General features: G+C 39.9%; 1 protein-coding gene across 5 annotated transcripts in view; it reads right to left on the reverse strand.

The window, feature by feature from the left end:
* Positions 1-3436: 3436 nt before the first annotated feature.
* MGA (MAX dimerization protein MGA) overlaps positions 3437-15175 on the reverse strand; it is a 55226-nt gene continuing 43487 nt past the window's right edge. For 4 of the 5 annotated variants that reach the window (XM_083863341.1, XM_083863344.1, XM_083863342.1 and 1 more), the window contains 8 exons: positions 13569-13693; positions 12173-12224; positions 10321-10503; positions 9515-9626; positions 7778-8011; positions 6962-7138; positions 6393-6545; positions 3437-5400 (listed from right to left, as the gene is read on the reverse strand). In XM_083863341.1, coding sequence (XP_083719467.1) covers positions 4100-5400; positions 6393-6545; positions 6962-7138; positions 7778-8011; positions 9515-9626; positions 10321-10503; positions 12173-12224; positions 13569-13693 — 2337 coding nt within the window. In that variant the 3' untranslated portion in view covers positions 3437-4099. The remainder of the gene's footprint in view (positions 5401-6392; positions 6546-6961; positions 7139-7777; positions 8012-9514; positions 9627-10320; positions 10504-12172; positions 12225-13568; positions 13694-15175) is intronic. The other variant, XM_083863343.1, reaches the window with a different exon arrangement.

Below are 15175 nucleotides of genomic sequence, written 5' to 3' on the forward strand. Positions count from 1 at the left end.
TAAGACTAACTTCTCATTTGCAGAAATGTACTACATAACAAGAGAAAAATATACCAAAAAAAGGAAAAAAACCACAAACACAAACCAACAAAAACCCCCAAAAACACCCACCACCAAAAAACCCCCAACCAACCAACCAACCAACCAACCAACCAACCAACCAACCAACCAACCAACCACCGAACAAAAAAAATCCCAAAAAAAGAACCCACACACACTTGCAAGTGTGTTATCTTCCATTTACTGCACATGGAAGCCACAGACAGCTACTCATTAAAGGCACTTTACCTATTCCATTTTAAAAAGCCTCTCTCCTCTGACACTTCACTTGAAGGCAGATCTGCAAACCTGTTCCATTAGGACAGTCCTTGTGTTCAACTTCTCTAAAGGAAACAGATACAAAGGATAAACCCAGGCTTGGGGTTGGGGTAAGGAATCTGAAGAACGTTTTTCTGTGGGCTTAATATCTCAGCTCTCAGGATTCTTTTTTCTTTCTGTGCCATGACTAAATGTTAAACCCCCTTGGCTTCCTGCTCAGGATACATCTCATAGAAAATAAAGTCCCTTTGGTTCCTTTTCTGCACTCAGCAAGTCAAAATCCCCTCTTATAAGCATGACATTTCCTGCATACTGCTACGACTAAAGGCAAAAATTTGAGTTGTCTGAACCAAACCTGGATGGTTGCACTGCTGAAACTTCTGCCTCAAGAGTACTCATGTATCACTTGCTCAGGTCCAATGCCACATGTCACCAACAGCCCATCACATCATTTCTGCTCCCTCTCTCTCCCTGTAACAAACTTGCAAAGCCAGTTTCTAGTTGACCTTGATTGGTTTATTTTAGTTTTACACTTTGTCCCTCACATACAGTTAAGAGTCTTGAACTGTTAGATTTCTACAAAAATATCAATTTTTCAAAAGCAAAAAAGAGGGAAAGATATATTTTAATATATAAAAGGAAAAAAGCTAAATCTGATATTTCATTATATTCTTAAAAACATTCCAGTCTATTTACAGATGTGTAAAAAACCAAAATCTCCAGGTCTCTTGGTCAAGCAAGAGCGTGCGCCTTGCAGGGGTTTCCTTGGTTCTCCTGTTTCCAGAATCTTCTCATTAGGTGCCATATTCTATGATTATTGCCTCAAATGACAGCATATGTAATTTTTAAAATGTCTGGGAGCTTAAGGGAAGAGCAGAGTCAGCATTTAAATTCTTAGAAAATATTGTGCTACAGACACGAGACAGTGAAACAAACAAAATCCAAGAGCATTTCAAACATGCTTTGTTGGCTGGTAGAACCTATCAAAGTTCTTTCTCAGAACTGCACCAAATGCCACCTTTTACAGCCAGACTGGGGGACTGTCCTCAGTTAATTCAATTAATTACAATTAGGGACCAAAAGGTTTTGCTGTCATCTTGACACCTCTACATTTTTACTGCAGTACGTTTTTTTACTGCTCAGTGTCAAACAGTAAATTCACATCCAGAAATTTTACACTACCAGGTAATAAACAGAACATCCTCAAAAGTACAGCTTTCTTTTAGATCATGTGTGATCAGTTATCATATTATGTCCTTCTCTGTCCCACAGAGAGTACACAATTCTGTGTGCTAATTAAAATTGGCTGTTTGGAACTTTAAAAAAGGCGAGGTGCAGAAACAGGGTTAGTGAATAGAAATTTAAAAGTAATCACAGCATGAGTCTTGTTGCTGTTTCTCACACAGGAGGAATGAAATCTATTGGCAAAACAAACGGCCACAAGTTAAAAAAATAAGCAACTTCAGCCTATTGGAAATGCTCAGAACCAGATGCCCAGGTAAATAAATTTGAGTCCGATGTAGTGCTAGTAAAATAATTTAGTTACCCCAGATTTCTACTAGTTTAAAATAAGGTTAAAATCCTTAATAATATTAACCAATATTTATCTTGCTTAATTATAATGCTTAATTATTATTTTATAATTACGTTATAATTTAACATAATTATAAATTAATAAGCAAAGTGTGTCTAAGTACTTTCTAGGATTGTAGATCCCCTTTCCGAAGGCAGTAAGTGACGACTGTAAGACCCTGCAGGACTCTCATAATGACCTAAACTCTCTTTTCCAAATCACTAATATGAGACTTGTACGAAATACTAGAATAGTAAATATGCAAAAGGCAAAAGAGAGTTGTATGTGTCTACTTTAAAACGCACTGTTTAGAATGGCCAAGGGAAAAATCCTTTTTGAGTAGTCTCTGGAGTACCTTTACACACACTGAGCTTGAAGGGCTTCTCTCCTCTGTGGCATAATATAAATAATAAAAAGATGAGGAAATACCCAATGTATGTATATTCCCCGATGGATCTAACCTAGACATGGATCCAGAAGATGCAGCATACTGAACAGGGTGTATGGTTGTACAAACACTGCTCCCTCACTGTGGAAGAACATCACTCGCAACACCTGCACAACTTCAGTGCTGGAAGGATGAAATTCTTGGATTACTGCATCACCAAACAAGGGGAACTTGAAGGGGAGGGGGTAATCCCAGCTGCTGCTGCTGGAACAGTTAAGACATGGAATTACATTCCTGAACATAAAATAAAATGCACCATCAAAAATCTGTATAATTTGCAATTTTCACAGCAACATCTTTTACCTTTCTGGAGCAGTTAAGAAGCCCCCCAAGCGCACCGTAACTTATATTTACAAACTTGATAGGAAAAGATTGTGTATACACTCATTAACAAATCATCTCTCCGAGGCTGAAAACTTCATTTGTCAAGAAAACTATGAAAACAGAAATTGTGTACAAAAATATAAATATCTTTACAGTCTGCAGGCCCCTCACAGTTCAACAGTTGAACAGTGAAGAGCATCTACAGATTATTGAGTAAGCAGTGGCAGAGAAGAATAAAAAATACATCTTGTGATTCAATACTGCCCTATTTCCCTGGTAATGAGCATTTTTGTTGACTTTTTTTGCTATACACAGCTTGTGCAAATGCAGTGAGAAACCTCTGAGTACCTTTCCTGAATTTATAAAGAAATGAAAGGTTTGGAAAGCTATACACATATTTTCATATTTACATTCACATGTACACCTCGCTCACTTACACCAGGCTACAAGACTCCTGAAAGCATTCTGTGTTTTCACAAAGCAATACTTGGTATTAACATTCCCAGCCACTACACTTATCTTCAAGAATGACAGAAGGAAAGAAAATAGGACCCGGGAAAACACTCGAGCTACTTCAGCAATGTATTTAAAGATGTAGCAATAGGGTGCCCACATTTTCTTTCAACTCTCTGCAATTTTTCCTTACAGTGTCCTAAGCATCAAATGGGAAGTATCTGTGTGGGGGCAGGAGGTGAGAGTAAGGACAGTATTAATAAAGTTAACATATTGTCCTCCTAATTCCATTGGGAAATAGATTTTTCTTCCCCAAGCAGTGAGAGTTATAAATGTTTATTAAAATTTTCTGTGCATAAGCTCTTTAAAAGTCTCTGCTAGAGAACTATCTAGCACCAAAGAAAAAGCCTTTTCTCTTCAGCCCTCTGCAGTCTCAAATTTCCCTTCTGCTCTAGGTATCAACTTCGAGAGTAACTACAACCTGATTTCTGCATAATTATCATATTCTGCAAATATTAGAACAATCAAATGTGAACAATGCCATTTCTGCATAGATAATTCGCCTGGTACAAAAAAAAAAAAAATTCCATATTTTTTTCTCCAACAAGACAGCTGCCTCCCAACAGGGGAGAGAAAAAAAAAAAAAAAAAAAATCTTTCAACAGCCTCAGTTTCTCAGTCCCTTGACATACTATTTCTGTGAAGAACCCAATTTTGGATGGATACCATGTGCCCAGCAATGGTTATAGATCGTCTTTGTTGTCTTGAGAAGGGGAAGGAGAACATCCAGAATGCAACAGTGAGGTAAAAATACATCAACATGCTTACAGTTTCCTAACACTTATTTGACAGTTTGGGGCCTGCCCCTCAGATGAACACAGTGCTGATGCTATACAGAAAACAAGTGTTGCAGACGAAGGAGGCTGCTGAACAATGACACTGGCTCAGAGATCTCTGTTCCAGTCTGATAAAAAACATCTGCACTTATTTGCCTGCTGAATTTGAAGGCAAGGTCCCAGTAGTATTTAACTTTGCAACCACGGGTGCTAATGTGGGCATTACTTTGTTATCCTGTCCTTCTTGAAGAGTTGCAGGTAATGAATTTTTTACCCCACTAGGTGTGAGTTTTGCAACTACAGGTGCCAGTAAGGGCATCACTTTATTACTCTGCCCTTCTGAGTCCACGGGCAGACTTGCCGCTTTTAAACCAAGTGGTGCCAGTTTGGGCATGGGCCTCCACGACGTGTCAGCATTATTGGCTTCTGGGTTAGTCTTCATCTGCAAAATCGGTGGAGTCACATTAGTGGCATCTGACACAGTCGTTACTGTTTTGCCATTCCCACCACTTGTTACAGGCAGATTGGAAAGTGGATTCTTCATTTCAGTCCCTATCACTATCTTTAAAACATCTGCCTCAGATGAAGGCTCCCCGGAGTTCTTGTCCCCGTCACTAAGGTCATCATCTTCCAGGTGTAGCAGGAGGGGGCTTAAAGAGCCACCACTTTCTGGAACTTCAGAAAGGTCCTTAAAACTGCCTCCCAAATGGCCAAACTGGAAGGAAGACCCATCTGCAGCAGAGAGATCACTGGCTGTTCCCCTGCAAGCTTCTGCATCTTTATGAGAGAAATCTGAGCTGAGGGCACCAGGCAGCTCTGACATGGCTGAGGCATCATCGTTCAGCTGCTGGTTGAGGAAGGCGATTTCATTGAGCAGCGAAGTGAGGGTTTCATCAGTGTCATCACTTTCCTCGATGCTACTCAGTATCTCACTTGTATCCAGGTCTGCTTCCTCCATTGCTGATGCTACTTTCCTCAATTCCATTTCTATCCTGGCATCTTTGATCTGCAGCTTGCGGAACGACAATTCTTTGGATTTTATTCTTTCCCCTCCAGAATCACCATCTTTCCTCCTGGCTTGGCTTCCTACAAACTCACCAATGCAGAGCTTTTTGCTGAAGGACTCTGGAGGTTCCTTTGTAGATGATACGTTCCAGAGTTGTGGAAGAGCATCTTTATTTTCAAAGAAAACTTTCGTTGGACCTGTGGTAATTCTTCCATCTCCATCACTGTTCCCCAGACATGGTTTGGCTTTTTCTTCTGAAAGCACGTTGTCACTACTCCTGGTTTCAAGGGGTGCTACAGCCAAGGATTGCTCAGAAGCTGGAGTCCCTGCAGCTGCTGTTGCATTGGAGTTTTTATTTCGGTTCTGGTTTAGATTCATGCTTGCTTCAGCAGCCAGTGATGTTACATTAACAATCTTTGGCATCATGAATGAATCTTCGCTGTCTGCAAAACCACACAAAGCAGCATCCATCAGGATATGTGTTAACTGCGAGGATATGTGTTAATTCCTAAGTAAGTATAATTTGCTCATTTTCAGGTCTTCCTCAAGTAAACTGCAATTTAAACTGCTTACACAGTTCTGGTCAACTGAAGCTTTAACTCACCAATAGCTTAATTTTCAACTTGCAGAATACGAGCAAGGTCCAGTGCAACCAACTGCAAATGCTTACAGTTCAGATGGTGATGCACAAGGCAAACAAAATGAGAATTTTCCTCTTACTGATTTTTTTATGCTTTGTTTTTATGATCACATAGAAACAATATGCAGTACTGGTTTTGTGCACTACAGAGACATTCCAGAGAGTAAATGATTACTCATTTTCTGCCTCCAAGCCGTTCCCTGTTAATAGCACTCAGACTTTTCCCAGTCCTTAATCTGAAGTGAACTTTCTTTTTCCATTATGACCAAACAACCACAAGGAAGCAGAAAGTGACTGGCTTGCTTTTAGCACAACAGATGGCAAGCAGAACCCTGCTCGCAGGAACCACCCCACACCCAGATCCAATGTACAGCATGAGGTCCTGAAAACCGGCCCTCCCATGGGCAGCGGAACTGGCAGGGTATGGGAAGGGGGTGTGCCACAGTAAGTCTGGATGTTACAGGCAAAGATTTTCAGCAGCCTCAGCACCACTCTGAATTGAAGCTTCCCCAGGAGGAGGCATTACATCACAGACACATCCCAGTAGCCACTTAACCCTGCCTTTCCTGAGGGCAAGCAGCCTCAGTGAGATAAAGGAAAGTTAAGAAGCTCTAATCTATAATCTCCTAGAGGCCCCTCTAAACTGTCCAAAACATTTAATAGTGATTTTCTTTGAATACCCAGAAAATAACACCTATCATTACTTCCTAGTGAGAAAACAATTTACCTTCAGTTTTGCAAGGATAATGTTCCCTGCATGCAAGCACAAAGACCCATGAAAAACAAAGAGCTTACCTGAATGGGGTGCTGTAGCTGATGCCACTGTTGAGGGCACTGGATTTCCAGCAACAGTTGACAGTGTAATAGGAATGGTAGAGTTTGTAAGGATTCCTTTTACTTGGACAGGAACTGATGATCCTGGCAGCTGAATCATCACAGAAGTAATACCTTATCCAAGAAAAGCAAAATGGGATGAAGTGGAAACAAAAGCCTTTCAGATACTCAGATACAGCACTTTACTGGAAAACAGGAGGTGTGCACTTCAAGGCAAGACTTCACATTATAAACAACATTTTTAAGTAGTAAAAACAGAAATGCAGACTGGTTATGTGATTAGGAATTCTTCCCTATGTTTCTCTAATTTCTGAATAGCAACATTTTAACACATTTTACTTAACCTGTTGATAAACTGACAGTTTGAGTTAATGACATCTAATCTCTCTTATCAGAGTCAAATTCTGCTTCAGTCAAGTTGTAAAAAAAAAAAATTCCGAAGCATTAAAGCCAAATTTAGTAACTTCATAAACTGCTCTGCACATCTGTGACAGCATTATACTGATAAACATCATCCCATGTGATCCCACCTGGCTGTGTTGTCATGGTAGAACCAACCCCTCGAGGCTTTAATTCAGCCTGCAAGAGTGTGGATGGAACAGCTGCCACCTGCCCTGGCACCAGGGGGCTCTTCAGTGTGAGCACCTGCCCCTGTGGAGTCATCACTACGCTCGCAGCCGTGAGGGTCAGAGAGGCTGAGGAGTCCTCTGCAAGAAAAGAAGTATGTAAAACACTCATTTATTCTGGCACAGCACCCTGCCAGCCAGCATTAGGTACAGCTCTGGAAGAAGTCATTCTTTTGTTCCTTCCTACATTTATGATGTGAAGGTCTCCACAAATGTTCAACATTTCTCTACAAGTTCTCAGCTACAAAAAAATCTCTTCAGGGTCTGACAACTTTGCCATTTAATTTAAGAGCGAACTTCCACCATGTTGAAAGTTAGCATTTTGAGGAGGGAGGTCTTAAAGAGTCTGTGCTAGCAACCCCAGCATTCTGGGGGTTGAACTTCACATTTTGAGTCAGCAGAAAAGCTTTCAACTCTTAGATTACTGCTGGATTGCAGTGAAAGTTCCTGGGATCAAAGGACAACTTAGTAAGAATTTCCTTCCCATCCTTGTGAAACCCTGAGGTCACGTTCACCTGAAGGCCTCAGTCGTACTAGTCTCATCCTTACTGAAATCAAGTGGTTTCCACACCTATCATATGGACATTTCTCGGTCCTATGCACAATTCTGTTTCAGGAGTGAGGCTGCCTGCACAAGCCAGCTGGCATTTCACCCTCCCACAGGGAGCAGCTTCAAGGGCTGTCTCCCCTTGATGCAGGACATGCACCACCGTAGCCCACCTGTGGCCCGGACTCCTCTCCTGGCAAGTATCAAGGGCTTGCCCCTTCTGTTTGTCATCGCTATCGGGGTTGGCTCTCTGGGGGCAGCAGAGGATCCTTCTTTCTGGGTGCTGGTAGTGGAGGCTGGGGCTGCTTTCTGTGGCTCAGGTTCTTTCTTCTTTTTTTGTGCTTCTATTGCTTTTTGTTTAGCATAAATATATTCCAGCTTCTTCAGGACAACCTCTTCTGTCTTTCCTACAGAAAAATTATCAGAGAGTCAGCCTATCTTCAAACTCTCTTTCCAAAACTAAAATGCTGAAGGCATTAATAAGAGAGAATTAATAATGCGTTAAGCTGACATTATTCCATTATTATAAAACAGATAACCACCACCCCCACAAAGTAAATATCAGAGGGAAGCAATTACCTATTTATTCCAATAATTTTTTCCCCATTCAATAATACCCACACATTTTGGAATTTATGTGCTACTTTGATAAGCAGAAATCAGTCTGGACAAGCACAGGCTTTTGCTGAACAAGTACTAGTTGAAAATACCCACAGCTATGAAAAAATCCCACATCTCCTAATGATAAATATATGACTATTGGACAAAATGTTAGCTTTACCTGGAATGAAATTTCTTGGACTAATAGACCCTGTTACTCAAATGGCATTTAATGTAAACTCACATACAGTTCACCACAGCCATAAAAATTCTAACCTTGGACAAGCACACAGATTTTATAATTTGTTTTCTGCATATATACACAGTTCAATATGATCCAAGTTCATGTAACCATATTAGCTTGTTTTCTGCTCAGCATGTATGTTCTAACATCATGGTATAACTTTAATTAAGCCTATATTTAACTAACTGTCCTGTGAGAGGGCTTTCTCCTCATCAAATTTAAGCTCTTCACTATGAATGCAAAAGATCAGATAAGTACTTTGTGAAGTTATTTGCTTTCATTCTCTGCTCAAAAGGCCTCTCATCCATTTCTAGATTGCTAGACTTCACTGCAAACTTTACTTTTTATAAACCAAACACTTTATATATGCATGAATGGATTCACATAAATACAGAAGATTTTAGTATCTTTCATTTCTGCTTTACAGGTATTCCTGTGGTTATACTCCCAGACTGCAAGAAGATTAGAAAAATATTTTGTTTGTTCACATTTTGACACTGGTTGAAAATGTGTCACAGCTTTCCTACATTTCCAAGTGAGACAGAAGGACACAGTAAATGCAAGATGAAATGTCTGGATGAGCAGCAGCTTACAATCTACTGCAGTTTTGTTCTGTGTACAGAGCTGACACCTTCTAGCCCCTAGGAGCACTGGTTCTTGGGAAAGCAGCACAAGGAGTTATTTGCAAAGCTCTGCAAGGAGTCGGAGATTTCGGTACTGACCAAAGACAGCTGTGTGCGACTGTGAAGGGCTGAGCAGAAAAGGCATTTCAGGAAGTGACCAGGGACAGAACGAAGTGACACCATCACCCCAACCTTCCAAAGGAACTGAAGCCTGTGGCTGCCAGCACAGAGAGCATTCTATAATTCCTTCAGGCATGAAGGAAAAAAAAAGCCATTTCTATCAGCATGATGACCCTATCACTGAGTCAGAGCTTAGCATGACTTCATTTGCCATCATGAGTTTGAATTTTATGTGAACCAATGACACACCTGGATCCACCAATTACTCCAAACATTCTCACTCCTAAAAGCCTTTTCTTTCACTATTACAAAACCAGTCTCACCTGAAAGTGTGGATACTTTTCGAATCAGACCATCTCGTTTGCGTGTCAGTAACGTCTTCTGTCCAATAAACTTATCTGCCTGATCTGTCAGTCCTTGGATTTCTTCAAAGGCCTAAAATAGTATCAGGGAACTGATTCATAAACCAGTGACACACAAAATAACAATTTTCCTTCCCAGAAACCTTTACAAAATTCATTTTCAAATCTCTGTAATCCTGAGAAAATAGGACTGAGAGAGAAAGCATGTGAAGTACCATGAATGCCAGCTTTCCCAAAATGCTGGTTGAAGAGTGATAAACATCTTGTTTGTCCTTCCTCTAAAGGTCAACAATTTTTAAGAAAAATCCCAAACTTTTATCTCCCAGTTTCTAGGTACAGCTCATAGGCAGAATTACATATCTACCACTCATGTTTAGTTTCCTGTCATTTCCATCTTTACAAATTAAGCTTTTATGTCTGTATAATGCCTAATGGAATTCTATCTTTTCAAGCATTAAAAAAGTAAGCCTTTGGTGGATTTAAAAATTTTCTTATGTACACAGTCAACCACTGAAGAATTAAGACATACTGTTCCATGATTCACAAAGAATACAAGGGGAGGGCCAATCCAAAAATATATGTTCATATCATCAAGACTAAGCTTTTTGGAATACAGATTCTTTCAGGTATTGTTTTGTCTGAGAGAGTCCTGCAGAGATGACAGAAGTCTACTTTACATTGGGAGTCACTTGAAGACTTTAGACTAGCGTAACTACTCTGTCCAGATTAATGATTCTCCTCCCCCACTTAAGCTCCAAAATACCTACCTGCTTCAGAATGTAGCATTTGGAGACCTTGGGAAGGTTCAGCAGCCCCAGAGCTCTCTTCAACTTGTCAAAGAGACCTCTCATTTCATTCCGTCGTCGACGTTCATTTGCTGTGTGCGTCTGGCGGTAATGAGCAAAGGCTTCTGCCTGGGACTTCAGCTTTCTCTTCCAGGTCTGATGCTTCTGCGAGGAGTAACCGGATTGACCAGTCTAAGTAAAGAAGGCAACGTAATGGCAGACAATGTTCAAATGCATGCGAGATTTACAGCCTTTCTACATACACCTGAGGGATTCCACGTCATGCTATCCTGCTACTATGTCTTCCTGAAAGTTCAGAATCAAAAGCACACAAGTAAGAAATGAAATGCTGACCCAAGAAGTGACCAACATAATCACATCCTAACGGATAAGAGCACGAGTCCCTTCAGTTCAAGCTTTTATTTTTTGCAACACAAGGCTACTTAGATAAAATCACAGCATTATAACAAAAAAAATCACGTATCTTTGAGCCAAGTATTTTTTGTTTGTTTGTCAAGAAAGTCTACTAATGAATGAAATAATTACATCAAATACAGGAGACTTGAATCTTTCCCTGGAGTTAAACTAGTTTGATATCCATTTTCTTTCATAGGTTCATATGAGTTGGTGCCAAAGAGACATTGTAAGTCAGAATGTTGAAGATGGCATTGACATTTATCACCCCAGACATCCACCAACAAACAGAATATGGCCAAGAGCCTCTGGTTTTGAATTTGCTTAAGTTTCCAAAAAGACTGCCAGACAATAAGCAAAATTACTGACCTCCACAGATGTAACATTTTTTATGTTATCATTACTCTTCCAGGTTTTGTACAACTACGCTATTTATTTAATGGGGAAGAAATTAATGCAGTTTTTTAGATAATTTTAAGTCTGCTTCAAACCCCAGAGCATCAGCGGAAAGATTTAGTGATACTACTTCTGAGCCTGCTGGCCTAGGAGGAATCTGAAGACCTGTCTCTTGAAATCTGGCTCTTGAGAGCCATTTTGCCCTCACAGGCAGACTTGAGCACAGTACAGCTGCAACTCCTGCATTGGCCATGGGGCTCCTGTCAAGGGGGGGCCTTACAATGTAAATTCACGGGCAGAGAGGAGGACACATGGAAAAGGTGAGGCAAGACAAGAGCGTTCTAGACCCCATCCCTGTCTCAGGCAAAGGCATACATCCCATTCTGCTCTAATTGCTGAGACATTCACCAGGTTCCCACCACACTCAAAGCCCCACCCCACCACAGCAGGAAGCTCTAGAGCTGACGTCAAGGGTATCACAGACAGTTGTGGACAGAGAAACTGGCTTCAGAGCCACCCGAAAATACAGCACGAGAATCTGAAGCGACTCAGTGAGTTTGGTTTAAAAGGATGCTGTGGTATCTTTAACTTATCTAAACACATATTTAAACTTCAGTTTTCAGAAATCCTTCATCTAGTGCTGTGCCTATATAATTCTACATACTGTCTTCTTCAACACATGGAAATTTTACTCATTTATTATTTTAAGTGTGCTGTAAAAATTATTCATGCCAGGAATACAAAACCTAAGCAAACACAGTCAGAACAAACACAAAAATAGAAGGCAGATCTTCCTCCCATAGCTAAAGGTGAATCTGAAACCCACTGATGCCAGCACCAGCCCTTTTGCCTTAGGGAGATTTGGACTGAGCAAATCCCACCCCCCCAGCATATTTAGTTTCTTACATTTAATCACAAGTATCTGCAAGGCAGATAAATCACATTAAGAGCTGCATGTAAGATGGAAGTTTATCTTTAAAATGGAGGTGTGATACTAAAAGGAAAGAGGAGAGCAAACATATACCTTTGAACGTTTTTCTGATAATGTTTCATCCGAAGAATTAGGAGGATGGTATCTGGAAGAAAGGTAAAAAGTTTTTCCTAATGCTACTGATCTCATACACTCTATCCTCATTAACTATATTCCAACAGTCTAGAATTCCTCATTTTTATGCCTTGAAATTAACTTTTCTTGTGTAACTGCATAAAAGCAGGATACTGTTGAGTTTTCTCAAGAAAGCGAACTCTTATCTCCAACACCATCGTCCTGGAAATAACTGACCTGTTCTGAAAGCTGTGAAATTATCTGAGTGAAAAGATAAACTATTTCACTATATGCTAAAGAGAATAAATTCAGCTTGTGACTGTTAGCTGCGTGAAGTATCTTTAAATTATGTTTTGGTTCTGGTTTTAATAAAAAAAGATTTAATATAGATGGCAGAGCAATCCCTCCCCCACCAAGAACCACAAATCAAAATCCTCACGTTTATTACCATCCTAATACATAATAGCGGCAGCTTCCTCAAATCTCAAGAGCTGCAACCAAATGAAGAAAACACATATTTGAAAATTATTTTTTACAAAACATGACATCTGTTTTTCTCTCTCACTGAAACATCTTCAAAATTTAAAGCAAAGTCACCACCTAAGGATAAAAGTTGAGCTGTTATCCTTAAAGGGGAGGAAAAAAGAGGTAACTATCTGGTAGATATAGTATCACCAAATAGTTTTTTCAAAGTTTAAAAGAATTAATCTACAAACAAAAAGAATTATAGATGCAACATTCCCCATTCTTTTGTTTGATGCAACTGAGAAACAGCCATGACTATAATTACATTCCTCAAGTAAGCCATGCTTTTATTTTGCCTTGTCATTATAAATGCAAGGGCAGCAACAGTAACAAAAACAAACCAACCAAAAAAATTAAGCCAAGCTATCCAACCATGGCAGACTATAAGTCAATAAGAAAATAGTTTCTTTGCTGGGGCAATGGTCCCAAAGACAAATTCTTCATTTATAGGGTCAGGGATTAACCTAAGGACTGTTCCTGCCCAGAAGTCCACCAGCAAGAATAAACAAAGCTTGCAAGATCATATTTAAAACAAAGACAAAGACCCCTACTAATTTTCAGTTTGCTGGAAGGGAGGCTATTCACCTATTAATTTTACATTTTAAGACACATCCCCATAAACAAATTAATTAGAGGGGAAAAAGAAAAAAGGCTATGACACCTTGAAACTGCTCTTAATGCTGCCAGCATCATCCTCAGAGACACTGGGAAGCACCAGTGCTGAGGAAGGCATGACAGAAGCCTTGCTTTATCTTGCCATGACATTACACGTGCTGTTCAATGGGATCACTCGACGCCAGCCCAGCAGTAGGATACACAACTGCGTGCAGAGCTCTCCAGGGGTGCTTACTTCTGGTCGGAGGGTTCGATATGAGCAGCTGTGGCCTTCAGACGGGCAATGTTAATCTTCTCTGAAAGCTCCTCCACGGTCTCAATGTCCACCTGCTCGTCATCCTCTCTGTATTCACACGCATCCTGGAACAGGTGTTGTTTTGTTTTTTTAAAATGAGTATCTACTCAGCAATAGTGCTCAGGCCAAAACAGTTTCACTTCAGTCCCAAATGAGATTACATTACAACATTTAGAATCATCAAGGAATCAACATCTCCAGCTACACTGGCCAATAAGCAGTGCTAAGCAGCGGGTTACTTCAACTGTCACCTCCAGGAACTCCTCCCACTAGCAACTCTGTGAAATGCATTTTGGTAAGCACAGAACCCATCTCTGTCATTTATGCTTTCATTATGCGTGAGAGAAAAACTTTCACAGGCCAGAGTTTTCCCACCTCTATTCTCAAGTAAGACTGAACTGCCTTTACAAGCTACTACTTTTAGACTTTTGCTAATTGACTTTTTCTTACAAAATCTGAAACAGTTATCACCTTAGTAATGGTCTCTCATCCCTAAGACAGCAAAAGTCAGAACACCATATAGTCAGGATCTTTTTGATCATATAGTAAACTGCTTACATGATGAAGAATAAGATTTTGGCTCTATCCAAAATGCTGCCAAATTATTATTTTAAATATTTATTGTATTCTGAAGAGTACTTTTTCTCCCTGCTTGCCTGACCAAGAAAACTTGCTACTTTGTGAAGAGAGAAATAAGGAACAACTGCAGTTCTGTAGCAATGACTAGAGTTAAGTATCAATCTTGTGGGCCATCTCTAAGTCCAGGTGATACCTCCCCTTCCAAGAAGACATGCCTATTCAACCAATAGTTTTATTTTAAAGTTTTTAGTGAAGCTTTTCCTATAATAATACTTGGTCTGATTACACAATCAAGAACTCTTTCTCCTTAAGTAAGAAAATGTAATTACTCTTCCTTTCTCTACTCTATTTCACCCAGTTCCCTGAACTACCCTGACTAAACAGAAACTATTCAAACAAAGATACTATTTAAATCACAGAACTACTGAACAGATATTGCCATTATGTTGAAAATACTGCATGCACAAGAGGTAGTGGCAACATTGACCTATTTCTTTATATAAAGAGTAGTTTACATTCTTGCCTGTTCTCCTGGATCATTCATAGATCCACCCTGATGCTGAAAGCCTCCTGATACTTTCTTTAAGCTTTTCCACTTTATACAGTACCATTTCTGTGACCCTTACGTGCAAGAGATGCATACTGGTTTTGTTCAGCAGGGAGGACAACCCTGTCTAAACTATATTTGGATATCATTTCATTGCAGGAAACATGGTCAGGCAGGGTAGTTTAAAAAAGATGCTACAATCCAGAGAGGAAGAGCAAAAGCACCCCAGGAAATTAGCTTACCACAGAAACACTGTTGTCATACAGTTTTCCAGTGCTGGTAAGTTATACAGGGATAATCAAAGTGGTGCTAGCAATTATCCAAGCTAGAGCTGCTCTAGAATTGAAATGTTCTGCACACTATCATATTAGAAAAATGGTATTCAAAACCCAATACGTAGCATCTTTTTCATGAAAGATGA

The sequence above is a fragment of the Zosterops lateralis genome (assembly GCF_965231275.1).
Source record: "Zosterops lateralis genome assembly, chromosome: 6".
Lineage (NCBI taxonomy): Eukaryota > Metazoa > Chordata > Aves > Passeriformes > Zosteropidae > Zosterops > Zosterops lateralis.